Raw genomic sequence first — 18,444 nt, 5'->3', positions numbered from 1 at the left:
ATTTCTTTTTTATTTGTATTTTTATTTCTTTTTCATCCCTGACTTCGTGTTTTCCTCCTACAGGTTCTTCCTTCGACCCTCTTTCTTTTCTCTTACATTCACATCACCGACATCTCTCTCTCTCTCTCTCTCTCTCTCTCTCTCTCTCTCTCTCTATATTATAATATAAATATATATATATATATATATATATATGTGTGTGTGTGTGTGTGTGTGTGTGTGCATACGCACAGTATACACACACATACACACACACGTCTCACCAGAAAATAAATTCAGAATGAAAATCCTTCATAGGCTAAGTTAACGGGTCCGAAGATAATAAACACACCATCATCAGATTTTTCTTAAAAATTCAATTATGAGAGAATATTATCAATAGTAAAATGACTCGTCTTTCATGGATCCCAACTGTCTCGTTTTGAATTGACCAGATCAATAATATATTTCTATTTATCTAAATTGCTTAGTTTGATCGTTCGTTAATTCTCTTCATATCCTGGACCCTTACGAACCTGATGATAAAACTACCATGTTTTTAGTGGAAAACTAATTTATTTATCTTTCGTTGAAATCTAAAATATATTGGAGCTGTCAGTCATATATCAAATCAATGGTAATGATGGAAATCCGCATGTTATAAGATTGTTCTTGATGCAACTTAATTTTAATCATTAAGATTTTATCAGAGATAGCGTATTTTGATCAATAGTGCATCAAGAGAAACAAAGAGGAGGTTGTAATATAAGGCAGAGTTATAGCAGCATATCCAAGAATTCTGTGGACGTGATAAGTTCTGTTTGCAAAGATTCAATTATTCATCTATAGTAATTTTTTAGTGAGACAGATTTGCACCGACTGGCTGGGGTGCCCTTTTAGCTCGGAAAAGTTTCCTGTTAGCTGATTGGTCGGAAGTATTTTTTTCATAATCCTTCTGACCAATCAGCTATCAGGAAACGTTTCCGAGCTATAAGGGCACATCTGCGAGTCGGTGCAAATTTGCCTCGCTAAAAAAAATTTACTGTAGTTTATACAAGTTTCTATTGCCGCGCAGAGTATCTGCTGATGACTCAGCAGGCAGGACGTATAAGTAACACCGCATCAAAGTCATAGCTAAAATAATTCATTCTATTAGCAGTTTCAAAATTCCTTGATATTTTGTAAATTGATTCTTTAATACTCTTTACAACTGTGCTAATACTGTACCGCACGTGTATTTTATACACGGTTGTAATGGTAAGTGTATGTAGAGAGACAACAGTGATATGTAATCAATGTACGAGGATATGAAAACTGTTGATAATTGTAATGATAATATCTGGATTCGTGGATAATAACTATTCCTATCATCTCGAAGACGGACACCAAAAATTATTCAGAAATTATCTTGAAGGAATCTTAAAGAAAATTATTTCATATACCAAAGAAAGTTTATGAATGAAATTATTTCATCTACTAAAGAGAGTATGTAAAGAAAATTTGCATATTTACTTCAGAGTTTATAAAGAAAAACGAGTCTATTTACCAAAGAAAGTATGTAAATAAAAGGATTTCATTTACTAACGTTTGTAAAGAAAATTATTCCATCTACTAAGGAGAATTTATAAAGAACCCTATTCTATTTGCTAGAGAGAGTTTGTAAAGAAAATTATTCTACTTATCAAAGAGTTTGTAAAGAAAATTATTCTACTTATTTAAAGAGAGTTTGTAAAGATAATTATTCTACTTATTTAAAGAGAGTTTGTAAAGAAAATTATTCTACTTATTTAAAGAGAGTTTGTAAAGAAAATTATTCTACTTATTAAAGAGTGTTTGTAAAGAAAAAAATATTCTATTTACTAAAGAGTTTAAAGAAAATTATTCCATTCACTAGAAAGAATTTATTAAAGAAAACTATTCTACTTACTAATAAGCGTTTGCAAAGAAAATTATTTAATTTACTAGAAAGATACATTAAAGAAAACTATTCTCTAGAGTTGGTTAAGAAAATAATTCAATTTACTAAAGAAAGTTTAATAAAGAAAATATTCTATTTATTAAGTTTATTTTTTTACTTTAATCTATAAAGGCTCGATAGTGTTTGAGAGGTTTTCCTCGTTCGTCCGACGAATATATCTAACTTCAGACTAGTTTTTCTCTTGCCTTCAACAGTAATCATTCCGCTCTATATGGCCACAACACATCCCTTACTAACAATGAGAGAGAGAGAGAGAGAGAGAGAGAGAGAGAGAGAGAGAGAGAGAGAGAGAGAGTGCGCGCGTGTGTTTGTACCAGGAATGTTGTGAGAACCAGGACCAGATTCTTCTGACCTGTTTCCTTTGCCATACAAAAAGTGGTGTAACCATACACAAGATCAATTATAGTTTAAGTAACTTTCGAGTCTTAAAAGCATACCATATATATTTTCTCTCTCTCTCTCTCTCTCTCTCTCTCTCTCTCTCTCTCTCTCTCTCTCTCTCTCTCTCCTCTCTCTCTCTCTCTCTCTCTGTGGTTATGAAATAGGTAGACGTTGATTGTTCTCCATTATGTTTGACCTCGCCTCTTTAGAGGAATAAAAAGTAGTGTATATTTTTGTTACTTTATATATTTAACAAATAATTAAAGTTGTTCATCTTTTTTATTAATTTAGACTTTACTAATTTTGTTTCCCTTTATTCGCAGGAATCACTGGATTCCCAACTATCCCCAGCCGCCTCCCCAAGTGGAACCCTCCCCTCAAGCACCACGGGAGGAGACGACTTCGACTACTCCCCCACCGATGCCTCAGGGAGGGCGCGCAAGAGAGCTCCCAGGGCCTTAACCGGGAAACACGTGAGACCGGGCACAGGGGCGTCCGCAACGACGCTCCTCACCCTCCGTCAGAAGCTGGAAGAAAGGCAGAAGTATCGGGAACAGTACGGCACTGATCCACCGATGCCGGCCAAGAGCAAAGTGAAATCGAAGAAGAGGTGAACTGAAGATTCGTCTCCGTCGATCATCTCTCCCTCTAGGTTTAATCATAATCAAAACAACGATCGTCTTTCATATCATTGCAGTTAGTTGTGAATGTGTAGAACTTTCCTTTTTCTTTCTATTAGTAACTGGCTCCTTACCAAAGGCGTTATAAACAGTTTGTCTGTAGCCCTGCTTTACTTCCTTCCAGGACGTAGCTCAACCACTCATCCGCAGTGGGGTATTGCTTTCTTTGAAAGCGCATGCGTATAAATATGTATATATATAAATCTCAAAACACGTTTAGTATCCAAATCCCTAAAAAGTCCTCGATTTGTTGCTTATGTATAATTACTTACAAATATTTTTAATAGTGGCCCCATCAAACTCGTCACATCTACCAGTAAAGAGGTCGTCGTAATACGATAATTCACGGGCTTTCGTACGATAGCTCTTGGGGTTTCGAGGTCTTCTTGAAATTAGTGACTCCCAGAAGTACATTATGCAAATAAGAGCGTCTTGATTAGGGGTTTAGACGGTTTTAACAGGGTATGCGGAGGTAATGATATCTAGTCTATGGGAAAATACTGTTAATGTACTGTACATGATATGAGATATAGAAAAAGCTAGCTAGATTTTACATTTCTATTATTTTTTCTCAAGTCTGACATACTTAATAAAGTCTCGGTTGTAAATTACCGCCGATAATGTTTTCATTTATGTTTAAAATTTCTTCTTTCGTAGAATATGAAATATGGCACATGAACGCTTTTAGCTCTGATGAGGTTTTAATTGGGCTTCAAACTAAATGAATACCACAAAGAGATCATTAAAAACTAATTATGATCCGGCTATTGTATGAACCTTGGAAAGGTATACTCATTTTCCAAAGGCTACTTACCGACATTTGAATATGGAAGATGAAAATTGTAATTTTAGACTATTCGAGACAAAAGAATGGATTCTTCCCATGATGTATAAGGGAAGGCAAGACATGTGAAATATGTATCCATATAACGTGCCTGAGGAAGAAGCGTCCCGACAGGTTTGTAATAGAGGCAGCGGCTTGTCAAGGCAAGGTGGAGTGCGAGATCTATTATGGCTCTCATGTGTACCTGTTCTGAGGTCGCTTTTCCTTTGAATCGAGATTCCCGCTTCATTTCCTTGGGGTGGGTCGTGTCAGTGTCGGGTTAACCTGGGGTTATTAAGGACTTTGGACTCCCATAGAAACAGCTCTCTCTCTCTCTCTCTCTCTCTCTCTCTCTCTCTCTCTCTCTCTCTCTCTCTCTCTCTCTCTCTCTCTCTCTCTCTGTGCGTGGGCTAGCAGGAAAGGTATAATGACCGGAGTTGCTTATAGTAACACAATGAAATTACCACTCGAAATATAAGGCTCCCGAGCACCTATATCTTATGTGATGTTCACTAGAACCTTCCTGTTACATAAATACTCTTGAAGGCGGAATAGAAAAAAAAAGACATGGTTATTACTTTCTATGTGATGTCATAGTAGTTTTTGTTAGCAGAGTTTCGGTCGTTTTTATTGAAAGTGGTGGGTAATAGCAGTATTTTACACGCAACCATAACAGAGAAGAAAGTTTGTCAGAAACTTAACATCTCTTCAAAAGTTGCCAATGGAAGATGTCAGTTTCTTTTAGTTTATTATTATTATTATTATTATTATTATTATTATTATTATTATCATCATCATCATTGTTGTTGGCTAAGCGACAACCCTAGTTGGAAAAGCAAGATGCTATAAGCCTAAGGGCTCCAACAGGAAAAAATATCTCTTCTGTCACGCGAAGTAAAACTGGATAAGAAACATAAGCACGAAATTATCAATGCATTAAAAAAACCTCAAGCTTTAAGGTGAATGATCCCTTGCCCTCCGTTGATTCACTTGTCTCCTGTTTATGAGCTGTGTATTATTCCATATTCAAACAAGTAATGTCTATAATTTCATTTGATTTACGAGCCATCATTCAGTCTTGGAATATAACGAGTCACCGTGATATCACTAGCTGGTATGATGTGTGTGACTCTATGATTCTAACTTGCTTTTGAAATAGAGAATTAAACGCAATATTGCTGGTAGTTATCTATGATCCTTCGTTTTAGTAAGTGACAATTACTGCGATAAATCATTATCTTTTTCAAATATCTAGCTATCCATATCTTCAACCGAGAGAGAGAGAGAGAGAGAGAGAGAGAGAGAGAGAGAGAGAGAGAGAGATGTAATTTATTGGATGCCAGTGAAGTGAAATTCTGGGCAGCTAGCCACATGAGCTCATTTCCATTTCTGGAAAATTAGTGCAATTAGATGAAAATAGTTCCAATGATCTCCAATTTCATTCATGCGCGTAGTTCAGTCATTTTTATCGTGTATTTTACTCCGGTAATTTTAAGTTGAAAACTATTCATAAAACTTGCCAAGTTGAAACGCCCTAACTCTGAAACTTTAAGCCTTCACAGGAAAGGGAATGCAGGTAGCCCTTTGTGGCGTCAGAGTATAGAATTTAAAAATATATATAATTTCCATTAGTGAAAGTTGCAAATATATGTTACTATAGTGTCAATGACTTAAGTTAGATTGATTATCACAAAATGACATCACCATCATCTTTTTTTTTTTTTTTTTTTTTTTGTGTGTGTGTGTGATATACCTGACTGTACTGTACTGTAAATCACCCTCTGGTGCCTTGAGAATGTCAGCATATTTATTATTTTTTCCAATACATTTTTGGCAACATTGTCTTTTAGAAGCTCAAACAATATATATATTTCCATTAGTGAAATAGTTACTAATTTATATCACCATAGAATAACAATCACAAAATGACATCACCATCACTTTTTTGGTGATATACTTGACTGGAAAATCTTAGGTCTTGCAGCACTGTACTGTAAATCGCCCTCTGGTGCCTTGAGAATGTCAGCATAGTTATTATTTATTTTCCATTAACTTTTTGGCAAAATTGTCTTTTAGAAGCTCAAAAAAATATATATATTTCCATAGTGAAATAGTTACTAATATATATTACTATTAAATGACCGTTACAAAAGGGCCTCAACATCATTTCTTGTGATATTCCTGATTGGTCTTGAAGTATTGTACTGCCTTGGGAATTTTAGCATATCTATTTTTTTTTTTCATTTCTTTTATGCAAAATTGTTTTGTTTTATCCTTGTTCTGTTTGATTGAGCTCTCACATTCCATTAAGATGTACCATTCCTATTAGTTTTAAATGTTGTAGATTTAGAAGTTTTCTTTGCCCGTGGGCGGGAAACTTATTTTAAGGAACCTTTATTCTAACTGTAACTATATGCATACATATGTTTATATATATATATATATATATATATATATATATTATACAGTATGCAATATATGTGTATACATTTATATAAATATTTATAAATACTTTTGTACATATTGCTCAGATATGCTCACCTGGGCATGTCAGTGATTTACTTTTGAATCATGCATTTATTATGCAACATAATACAAACGTTGAAAGTTTGATTGTTAAGATGTAATATTAAGAAAAGTTGTTTTTAATATTTCTGTTTTGACATGTATATAAGTATAAAGAATTGACAAATCACTTTCAGATATGTGTGACTTATCCCCTTATTCAAGTGCAATGTTGCACAGTGGACTTAACCCCCAGAGTTATCACTGGTAGTGAAAGAAGCTGTGGAATCAGCAAGATGATTACAGGATGTTCTTTGAACAATAGTCAGTGCTTCTAGTAGTGTCAGCAACCTCGCCATCTTTATGAGCAATGGTATGGGTATGGGATAGGTATGGGCAAGGTATGATGGCATCTATAGTTATACCCTTCTTAAGGTCATCAGCAACCATTGCCTTGCCATATCTTGGGTGCAGAGCACGTTGCCAGTTTGCGTTTAAATACAAACTAATGCATTTACTCAAATACATAATACAGGATTCACCACCGGTTTGTCCTTGCCTCTGCCACCCCTAAATGACCTTTAAACCTTGAAGCAAGAGTTCAGTGGTTCCTAAAGTGGGCGGAACCGCCCCCCTGGGCGTGGTGAATTGATATTGGAGGGGCGGTGAAGCAAAAGCATTATGAGCATTCTTAGCAATAAGTAGCTTACTTTTTCCATTTTTTTTATATACATAATGACAAAACCCATCCCATAGATACTAAGGCAAAGAAACTCGTATGCAGTTTATAGATAATAAAATTGACATTAAAATTATAAACGAATGCATAGCTCTGTTTAATTGTCTCAGGTGTTTCCGGGGGGGGGGGGGGGGCGCAAGGGCTCCATTTGAAAACCAAGTCTGAGTAAGTTATTCTAAATCATATCGGAGAACCAATATTTCAATAACTTGATTGTACATAATACTAAATTCCCGCTAAAAAAAAATGGGTGAAGAAGGAATTAGGAATCAATTAATGATAGTTCAAACTTGATATTACTGTATGGTGTATAATTTTGTCCTTAAAATTTGGGAAGAAACTACGAACATTCTTTCGTCACGATATTTGGTTGTTTTTATCTCTAAGACAACACACGCACATATACATAAACGGTGTGTATATATATATATATATATATATATATATATATATACATATACATATATATAAATATATACATATACATATACTTATATATATATATTATATATATATTTATATATATACATATATATAAATATAATATATACAAGTATATATATATATATATATATATATATATATATATATATATGTATATACCTATTATATATATGTATATGTATATATATTTACATATATGTATGTGTATATATGTATATATATACATATATATACATACATATATATACATATACATATATATGCATATATATATATATATATATATATATATATATATGTGTGTGTGTGCCCTAACTTGTCGCTCTATATTTCCTCGACCTTAACAGAACTGCAGGATAAAACTAGATAAAAAGAAATCTCTGCCACATCACCACTTTACCCGTTAGTCCGTACTCTATTCTTTGCCGCGTTTTCTATGCGTTTTTTTTCTAGTCTTCAAAGTCATTTACTTTTAGGAAAGAGTCGACAGCTAATACTGTTAGGTATCACCTTAGAAATAATATCTTAGGGATACATGGGTGATAAAAAACGTTGCCTGAGGTTACTTGCCATCCAGAATTCTGCTACCTCATCTTTGCTTACAGTAGTTTGCTGTGACCTCTCTCTCTCTCTCTCTCTCTCTCTCTCTCTCTCTCTCTCTCTCTCTCTCTCTCTAAATATATATATATATATATATATATATATATATATATATATATATATATATATATATATATATATATATTGTATGTACATTTATATATGAATATATACATATACATATGTGTGTATGTGTATATATATGTATATGTATACATACATATATATATATATATATATATAACGTATATGTGGGCGTGATCCATACATATCATGAAATTTTTTAACTTGAACCCTTTGACTAAATGTAAAGGTTTGTATTTCTTAAATCTAAATTTCATTTGAGTACCACCTTTGTAATACATTATCTCAATATTAAAGGGGAGAAACATAAAAATAAGTCGGATATTGACACTTAATCTGCTGTATCATTTTGCTTACAGTTCGCTTTGACGCTTTGATCATCTCCTCTCTCTCTCTCTCTCTCTCTCTCTCTCTCTCTCTCTCTCCGTGGGCATTATTACAAACAGGCTTTAATACTCGTATATATTTATCATTGTCAATAGATTTTTATCTCAAGGTAGTTTAATGGTTTAGTGTTTCAAAACTTTAAAGAAAAGTTTCCCCACATATGGATATCAATCACGTGTAGATTCAATAAATCCGAAGAAAAACATTATCGAAAAATCTTGATATGATTTCGGCTTTTAATCGTAGGTAAGACGAAATTCAGTTCTCATTGGGGAGTTAAGGTTAAAAGACGAGTCTCTAACACATGTATAGATACTAAAAATTCGCATTAGTTAATTAGTTCGCTATCTGAAGCAGAAGATTCATGTTCGCTCATTAATGGCAGAGGCAAGGGACAGTGACATTGCCCTAGCAAGCAGGACACTGCCCTAGAGAATGTCCATATATACATATGATCAGCGACCAAGCTAGGACCTGGGAGGATCAGGCAATGGCTGCTGGTGACTCAAAACATAGACCTATAGGCTCCCCCAAACCACCAATCCTTAGCTCACAAGAATGGTGAGGTTGCAGACACTACAAGAAACTAGATATTAAGCAGGACTCGAATCCCAGTCTCCACCCAAACTCTAATGATGCTGAAAACGCTGGCTAGCTCATTGATGTTATTTTGATACATAACACAAGAACTTTTCAATAGTAAGAACATCTTCCCAAAATCAATTATTTTGAAAAAAAAAAAAAAACTACCCGTGTTCTCTAGCTGGTCTGGAGAGCCACCATTTTGATTTTCTTGTTAATCTTTTTTTACTAGGCTTTAATATTTATCCATTTGCGCCCCAGAAAGATTCTATTTCCCCCATGCTACGTTAGCTGTTCTTTATTATAAATATATGTTGATGACACTGAAGAACAACCCTGTAATATAGCCTATTGTCCACCACTAAACATAAGCGGTTTCATGTTTGTACGTATATGTGTATGAAATGTGATGATAGATGAGTACATATATTGAAAAAATCGTTAAATGACTGCAATGAGGCCAATCATTTGCACTGCCTTTAAAACTGAGGAAATGGAAGTTATACAGTATATTAAACTATTTTATTATAAACCCTACTCTATCAAGACGTGACTAATATCATTTAACTGTGTAAATATTATTGAATAGTATCTGATGTTATTAAAATATTTGAATATCCAGTAAAGAGCTATATGCTACGTCAATCGCAGTATACCAATTCTTCCGATGCATATATAGAATAACAGAAACCAAGGAGCTATCTATCCTCTAATCCTACAGAGGCAGAACCAAAGACTATGCCTAGAAAACGCTGTACGGCCAATATCATCTACAGTGAACCAAGATTCGGACTTCTTGTGATATCGGTGGCAGGTGGTTGGTTTGTATCTAGTTATCCCCAGTTTACAATAACATGGTCTACAGTACACCCTTAAGATACCTGGTGTGGACCTCCATACTCTGTCAAACTTAATCTTCATGTATCTACGAGCAATGCATATGGTGCCTTGCACATTGGTATACATATATAAATGAGCACTCATATCTACCAGCTATGCATATGCTACCTTGCACATTAGTATACATATATAAATAAGCACTCATTAGCTAACATGTTGGGGTAAAACGGATAAACGATGCCAGATGCAAAACAAGCAGAGAAATAAAGTAAACGACAATGAGAGAGAGAGAGAGAGAGAGTCTATTATTGCACTCGTGGTTCAGTAGATAGTAAAACAAAAACCAAAATCTACTCTTTGTGGCTGATTGCCAAGTCAAAAGAACCCTAGTTTCCTGAGCCCCAGTTCGATTCCCCAGCCGGCAAGCTATTATCTTTGAATTGATTCCCCCTTGGGTCTCTGATCCCGAGGTAGAGAGAATCCAGATATTAGTAGTATGATATATGGCTTATATGAATATGAAAAACACGTCTAAATGTGCAAAATTTATCAAATTTTAATAAACTAAATTTGACAAACTGTTATTGTTCGTATGAACAAGAGCCCATGTTGGCGTAAGTCCAGCTTAATCTAATAACAGAATCAGCCTGAGTGATGTAGGCCTATGTGATAAACATTTGACCTACAGAATATGTAAAACACGCAAGTGGAAGGACATGCCTGAGGCCTTTGTTCTGCAGTGGGCTAGTAACGGCTGATGATGATGATATATAAAACGAGAGCCCAAAATACCTAGATATGCAAGATAGTGATAATAGAAGGGAACATATGAGAAATAACTTAAATTAGATATGAATAACTAAGAAAGATAATACAGTTGTCGACGGAGCCACCTCATCCAAATAAGATAGCATGTAGGCCTATCAGTGGTTAGAGAATGTAAGCCTATTTGATAAGTGGTAGTAACCAATAAAAGTGCTAAAATCAAGTAATCATATCGTGATGTAGCTAGTTCGGGTACTATTATAATCACGAAAAGGAAACAGAAATAACCGACATAAACGTGTTGAAAAGGGTGTGCCTTTCAATGGAACCCGCCATTTCTGCTATTCACTGAACCCTCGTATCTTCGAGATATAGGCTACCTTCGCAATCATAATTATGCATTACTTTGTGTCAAGATGTTTCAAGTCGTTATATGATCATTAATAATTCAAAGTCCCAGTTTATTTGCATTAAATAGAAATAAAACATTTTTCGTTGGGAGAATTTTTCAACATGTAGATTCGATACGAAATTTATGCAGATTCAGAAGTGACAACTATATCAAATGAACAATATCTCAAAAGGGTTTAGTGAAGCAAAATTCTGCTAAAGCATCAAGGTATATAGGCCTAAATATATTAAAATCTGAAATAATTTTACTCTCCTGTGAAAGTTTCGCAGATGATGTAATTTCTTTGATAATTTGAACCCCATTTCCCTATATATGACACTTTTTGGTGATATGGGTAATTGAAATTTATCAATGCATACTGTTAATGTGAAGACAACATACAGAAGCTTTCTAAAATTGACAACATGTGCTTGTACACAACATTATATCCTTTGATAAGTGAGCTTAATTACATAACAGCGTGATCGATTATATGAATCTTTATACGGCGAGGTAAATCATTACGCCCCGTGATGATTGCGCTTTCACCAAAGGACATTAAAAAAAATAAAACTAGCAATAACTCACAGAAAGGAGTTACCTTCCCCCCCCCCCCTCTCAAATTGAGCAACAACGCCGACCGCCAATTTATATTACCGCGTCATATCGTCAAAGGATTTATGTGAGACTTCCTGTAGCGCCCACAGGACAAGACAACCCAGTTAATGATGCAGTTCCCTGCCCTCAGTGGTTAGCCCGTCAATGCAGTCGTCTTATGGCCGTTAAAGAAGAATGAAAATTCTAATTTTCGCTATTTAAAAGATAGTAATAGTTTCATGGCATAAGGCAAACTCAGTAGAACGTCTCCTTAAAATTCATCTTCGAAATAGGCCAAGTTAATGAGTGCAGTTCCCTGTCCTGCGTGGTTAGCCCGTCAATGCAGTCGCCTTCCAGCCGTTAAAGAAGAAGGAATATTCTAATTTTCGCTATTTACAAGATAGTAAAAGTTTCATGGCATAAGGCAAACTCAGTAGAATTTGTCTTTAAAATTCATCTTCTAATTTATGTTACCGAAGACATGATTACGCGATGCTTAACTACAATATGTAGATTTTAGTAATGTTTCTCTGAAATTATCTTTAATAGATATTACTTGAAACCTTTTCTTAAGTGTTTTTGACGTGTGTAGCCGAAGTTCGAGTAGTGGAAATCTTTCTACTGAAGGGTTTGTTTCTCTTGATACTGTTTAATGTTATGAAGGGAAAAATATTATTCATCCAAAAGTCATGACCCTCGATTTTCACCGTTCATTCATTCATGAGACTATGAGAGATGGCGGGTGAACGTCAAGTTTATTGTAATGATAAAGTTATTACAAGAGGCTTCGTTGAGCCTCTTCTTGCGCGCGATTTAGCATAAGCTTCAAAACAGTTTTATGATGATTGAAATGTAAATACAGATATGTAAGGAATTCTGTAGGTAATAATACTTTTGTAAGAGATTTTGACATTTGTACATGCATCGTCTCATTTTTCTAGGGTCTCTACCTGATTTCCTTCTTTATTATAAAATTATTTTATATGTTTTGTAAAAATAAAATAAAATAAAAATTTGTGTGTTTCTGTATCCGATTTGTTTCTAATAAGCTATTTAAGGACTATGATTAATAATAAAGATTCAGTTTCCTCATCCAAATTAGATTCACCATAGGAATTATGGATATTTCTATAAATTGTTTATCATAGAAATTCATGATGACAGTTCATGTACCATGTGGTGAAATCGTAATCTCCGATAACCCATAAAAATGTGATCCACAGTTCATAATTTTCTCTCTAGGGCATTTAACTTACAATTTAAAAAAGAATCAACTCGTGTTTACATTAACTCTCGTTGGGATTCGCCCAACACAGCGACAATAACTAACCTAACGTTCTCATATAACTCCCCATACACATTTAGCCAAACATGCAAGATAAAAAAACTTTAATAAAATATACTCATGGTTAGATGTCTTCATGAAGGCACAGGAAGTGATGTGAAATGGATAATGTATTGCTTGCCATCGTCGTTCACTAGAATAAAAGAATTCAAACACCGAGTAGCTTTTGGACGACCACTACAAAAAAGCACCTTTGAGTGTCCGAATCGAAGTGCAGTGTTGCCAGATGGGTTAGTGTAAAAATCTCCATTTCCACAAATATATTTTCTTTTGATCATGTAGGCTTTACTCATATAGAAATTACTCATCATACTTCATATAGAGTGCAAGTAAACTAACTGCAACACCCAAAATCCCCAAATCTTGGGATAAATCCTATATCTGGCAACACTGCCGAAGTGCTGTGAAGGGGGAACAACCACCCACGCATTAAGGCGGGAAAAAAACCCGGGAAATTTTATCCCATTTGTGAAATATTGGCGAAGTTATTATTTACAATTGAATAATCAAATAGTAATTATCAATCAAATCAATAACTTACAATGAATAATTAACGATAAAGAAATTAACTTCTCCTTTATTGAAAAGCTAAATATACTGTCATTCTGTGACATGTATCGTAAAGGCTTGTATAAGTCGTGCATTGATTATGCATCACAACAATCTAGATAAAGCTAATTAATTGCACTCTTAATTATATAATAATTATCCAAAGATAATGTAACCTTATAATACAATTACCTTTTCATGGTAAAAAAAAAAAAATACGCAATTCTGGAGTAAGTGGTGAACAACAGGTTCGAGGTGCCATTAGGGCCAAGATCAATCAACTGTCATTGCGATACATAGGCCTATCATTCTGAAATCCAAGCAGAAGTACGAGATCTTTTTTAATCTATAAAAAAATTACTTGAATGGCTTCGCCTATTATTATTATTATTATTATTATTATTATTATTATTATTACTATTATTATTAGCTAAGCTAGAAACTTGGCTGGAAAAGCAGGATGCTGTAAGCCTAAAGGCTTCAACAGGGAAAAATACCTCAGTGAGGAGAGGAAATAAAGAAATAAATATACTACAAGAGAAGTTTGAATAATTAATATGAGGTATTTTAAGAACAGTAACAAGATCTTTCATATATAAACTATAAAGAGTGTCATGTCAGCCCGTTCAACATAAAAACATTCTCTGCAAGTTTGAATTTTTTATTCTCCACCGATTAAACTGCCTGATTGGGAAAATAATTCTATAATTTGGTGACTGGGAAAATCATTTTATAATTTGATCATATCTGGATTAAAATTTCTACAATACTGTGTAGTATTGAGTCTTATGATGGCGAAGGCAAGACCGTTAGCAGTAACTGCATACCTACAGTAGTATAACATGCAGGATGGTACTATCCGGGGAAGATCTGAATGCAAAGGCTGGTCAGAGTTATGAACAACTTTATGATTTATCTCTGATTTTAACATGATTGTCGAAATAGGATTGTCATGAAACACCAAAAACAGACTGTTATATCTATTCGGGTACAAAGATACACAAAGAAAAATCTTTGAATTTGTAATGCATCATTAAGTAGTTAACATCGCCGTGAATCTGGATAACCAGAGAAAAAAAAAACTTGAATTTATAAATCATCCTTAATTAGATAGTTAACATTGCCGTGACTCTAAATGGTATGTAAGGTGATTGTGACCAGAATTGTATTATCCCTTATGCTGACTAGGCTGAAGACCTAGCAAGAGCAGGGGCCCACCAAAAACAGGGGCCTAGGCCTATGCCTATGCAGCTTTTTTCTTTTGGTGTTAAATGTTAATACGATGGATTATTTACTTTATTTGTGACCTTATTATAATATATTGTACGGAAGGAGAGCGTTAAATGTCAAGGGGCCCAAAAAAATCTCGAAGTTAAGCTGTATGGGTTAATACAAAACTGATTTGTAACAGCCAAACTTATTCCTGGTGCCGATAATTTTGAAGATGATTGTGACTTAAATGAAAATGGTGATGGTTACCATGAGTGAACTAAAGTGATTTAGAGTTTACATTTACTAATCATGATGATGAAGGCGTTAATTGCAATGAATGATAAATATTATAAATTAAGATATACTTGTGTATCTTAATCTTACATTATACGTGAGTATCTATTTCTTAGACATACGGCTAAAATATCTTTATTTGTATTAAAAACAATATTAGAAAATAATGCAGAACGTGAAATATGTCATTTATATAAACAAAATTCAGACTTCTTGAAACAAACAAATATGTTATTCTAGCAAACTCAAACTGGATAATTGGGTCGTTATTTACACATTCATTAACAATTTCCCACTATACGATCTCCCATCTAAGCAATTTTATAATATCATTCTTTTAAAAAACGTATTTTATTTATCATTCTTATCTCGGAATTATTTTAAAAATTTGTATTCTTCCCTGAGCTATCAATTGTGATTTGTCGTTGATAACAGCATAATTAATATATTCTCATTCTTGTTATAGCATTTAATTTATTTTTCATTTATTTCTCATTACTTTACCACACATTTTTCTTTTACTTCCCATTCCATTTTTCTCTTTTAGATCACTTCGTTATTTCATTCAAGTCCAATTCTCTCAACATATCACACCCTACCCTGAAATATATATTCCACCCTCCGTACTTAGAAGTCATCGTCATCATCTGGCGGAGGCCCAGCGGGAGGTCTCATCCTGGGTCCTTTCATCTTCGCCCCTCCGTTCAGGATGACATTGCCTCCCCCGACTACGGCGGGCGCACCAGCTGGGACTCCCCTCTGTCCTCCTCCACCGGCCAAGCCACCCGGCTGTCCTCCGAACTCCATGTCCGAGCCATCCAGGTCTGTGTCTCCATCGCCTGCGAGGTGGAGGTCGGTGTCCGAATCGAGAGACTCGGAGTCCAAGTCACCGACCATGTTGCCGAAGACGCGTCTGTCACCTGTGTGGAGAGAATTTTAAATATTTTAGAATGAAATTGAAATGAAGAGAGAGAGAGAGAGAGAGAGAGAGAGAGAGAGAGAGAGAGAGATGCAAAGTTCAGCTTTCAAATATACAGTAGCTTAGGCTTAATATGTATATATATATATATATATATATATATATATATAATATATATATATATATATATATATATATGTATATGTATATATATATATACTGTATATATATTTATATATATATATAAAGAGAGAGAGAGAGAGAGAGAGAGAGAGAGAGAGAGAGAGAGAGAGAGAGAGATGCAAAGTTCAGCTTTCTAATATACAGTAGCTTATGCTTGATAATAGTTAAAAAGTTACGAAGAGGATGAAAGAGAGAGAGAGAGAGAGAGAGAGAGAGAGAGAGAGAGAGAGATGTAAAGTTCAGCTTTCTAATATACAGTAGCTTAGGCTTGATAATAGTTAAAAAGTTACGAAGAGGATGAAAGGGAGAGAGAGAGAGAGAGAGAGAGAGAGAGAGAGAGAGAGAGAGAGAGAGAGAGAGAGAGAGATGCAAAGTTCAGCTTTCAAATATAGCTTAGGCTTAAAAATAGTTGAAAAGTTACGAAGAGGATGAGAGAGAGAGAGAGAGAGAGAGAGAGAGAGAGAGAGATTTGCAAAGTTCAGCTTTCAAATATAGCTTAGGCTTAATAATAGTTAAAAAGTTACGAAGAGGATGAGAGAGAGAGAGAGATTTGCAAAGTTCAGCTTTCAAATATAGCTTAGGCTTAATAATAGTTAAAAAGTTACGAAGAGGATGAAAGAGAGAGAGAGAGAGAGAGAGAGAGAAGAGAGAGAGAGAGAGAGAGAGAGAGAGAGAGAGAGAGAGAGAGATGCAAGGTTCAGCTTTCAAATATAGCTTAGGCTTAATAATAGCTAAAAAGTTAATAAAAGAATGAAAGGAAATTGTGGTAATAAGTGGAAGCCATAGTTTACAGCAACATACATTCAACAGCGCATGAGAGAGAGAGAGAGAGAGAGAGAGAGAGAGAGAGAGAGAGAGCTTGTAAGTAGAAGGAAACTGAAATGAAGACATTCCATTATCTTACATTTGAGGGTACAACTCAGGCACGCCATTCTATCTTATTTCTCTTCCTCTTGTTTTGTTAAAGTTTTTTATAGTTTTATACAGGAAATATTTATTTTGATGTTGTTACTGTTTCTGAAATGTTCTATTTTTCCTCGTTTCCTTTCCTCACTGGGCCATTTTCCTTGTTGGAGCTCCTGGGCTTATAGCATCCTGCTTTTCCAACTAGGGTTGTAGCTTAGCAAATAATAATAATAATAATAATAATAGTAATAATAATAATAATAATGTAGAGAGAGAGAGAGAGAGAGAGAGAGAGAGAGAGAGAGAGAGGACTGTAAGTAGAAGGAAACGTGGATAAAAAAATAATCTAGGTAGTATGAAAGATAACATTGACGGATAGATGCTGACATTTTAAGTAGAGCCACAGAAAGAAAGATTAGTTGAATGACAGAGATATATGTGGCAAAAATAAAGAGAAGTATTTTAAGTAAGAGGATGTAATAACATTTTAGGAAGTAAGAATGATGGATAGACTCGGAAGGAAAGGGAGCGGGGGGGGGGGACTAACCAGACAATTTATGCAGGACAGGTGGGCGAATTTTCTGATGGATGGATATAGAGATGGACCATATTAGAATAGGCGAGACAAATATTTATTATTATATTAGTAGTAAGTAGTATAGTAGTAGTAGTAGTAGTAGTAGTAGTATTTTTATCATTATCATCATTAATATGTGCTATGCACCAATTTTAGCTAGATCTCTATTGAGGGATTCAGCAACCCCAGATCTACATACAGGAGATGGAATTGAGTCAAAGGGAGTAGTATCATCTGCATATGTAACGAGCTTGTTTTTTTAGGCCAAACTACGTATGTGTTTATAGTATGAAAAGTAATGGGCCTAGGATACTACCCTGAGGAGTGAGGAACACCAGATATAACTCTATTTTCACTATGATTGATATTGACGACAACTCTTTGCAGTCTATTACTCAAAAAAATCAATAATGATGCTAAGAAAAGACCCACCTACTCCAACTGTTCAGGTTTGATAGAAGGGGACTCATAATATCACGGTCAAGGGCAGCACTAAAAATCAAGGACAAGGCGTTCAAAAACCTTAGGTAATATGGGAGTTATGGAAATTGGGTGGTAATCAGAAGGACTAGAGCTATCACAAACACTTTACCTAATGGAGTAATATTACTAATTCTCTAATAAGGGCAAAGGGAACCAATTCTTGCTAACTTCCAGAAGATAACAGACAACTTAGGAGCTAAG

At 34.6% G+C, this 18,444-nt stretch overlaps 1 protein-coding gene across 2 annotated transcripts in view; it reads right to left on the bottom strand.

Annotated features, from left to right (window-relative positions):
* Window positions 1-15,575: 15,575 nt before the first annotated feature.
* LOC137620257 (clusterin-associated protein 1-like) overlaps window positions 15,576-18,444 on the bottom strand; it is a 26,804-nt gene continuing 23,935 nt past the window's right edge. For both annotated transcript variants that reach the window (XM_068350499.1, XM_068350500.1), the window contains one exon: window positions 15,576-16,095. In XM_068350499.1, coding sequence (XP_068206600.1) covers window positions 15,803-16,095 — 293 coding nt within the window. In that variant the 3' untranslated portion in view covers window positions 15,576-15,802. The remainder of the gene's footprint in view (window positions 16,096-18,444) is intronic.

The sequence above is a fragment of the Palaemon carinicauda genome, chromosome 26 (assembly GCF_036898095.1).
Source record: "Palaemon carinicauda isolate YSFRI2023 chromosome 26, ASM3689809v2, whole genome shotgun sequence".
NCBI classification, from domain to species: Eukaryota; Metazoa; Arthropoda; class Malacostraca; order Decapoda; family Palaemonidae; genus Palaemon; species Palaemon carinicauda.
The sequence above is the reverse complement of the archived record's forward strand: the minus strand, read 5'-3'. Positions and strand labels throughout refer to the sequence as shown.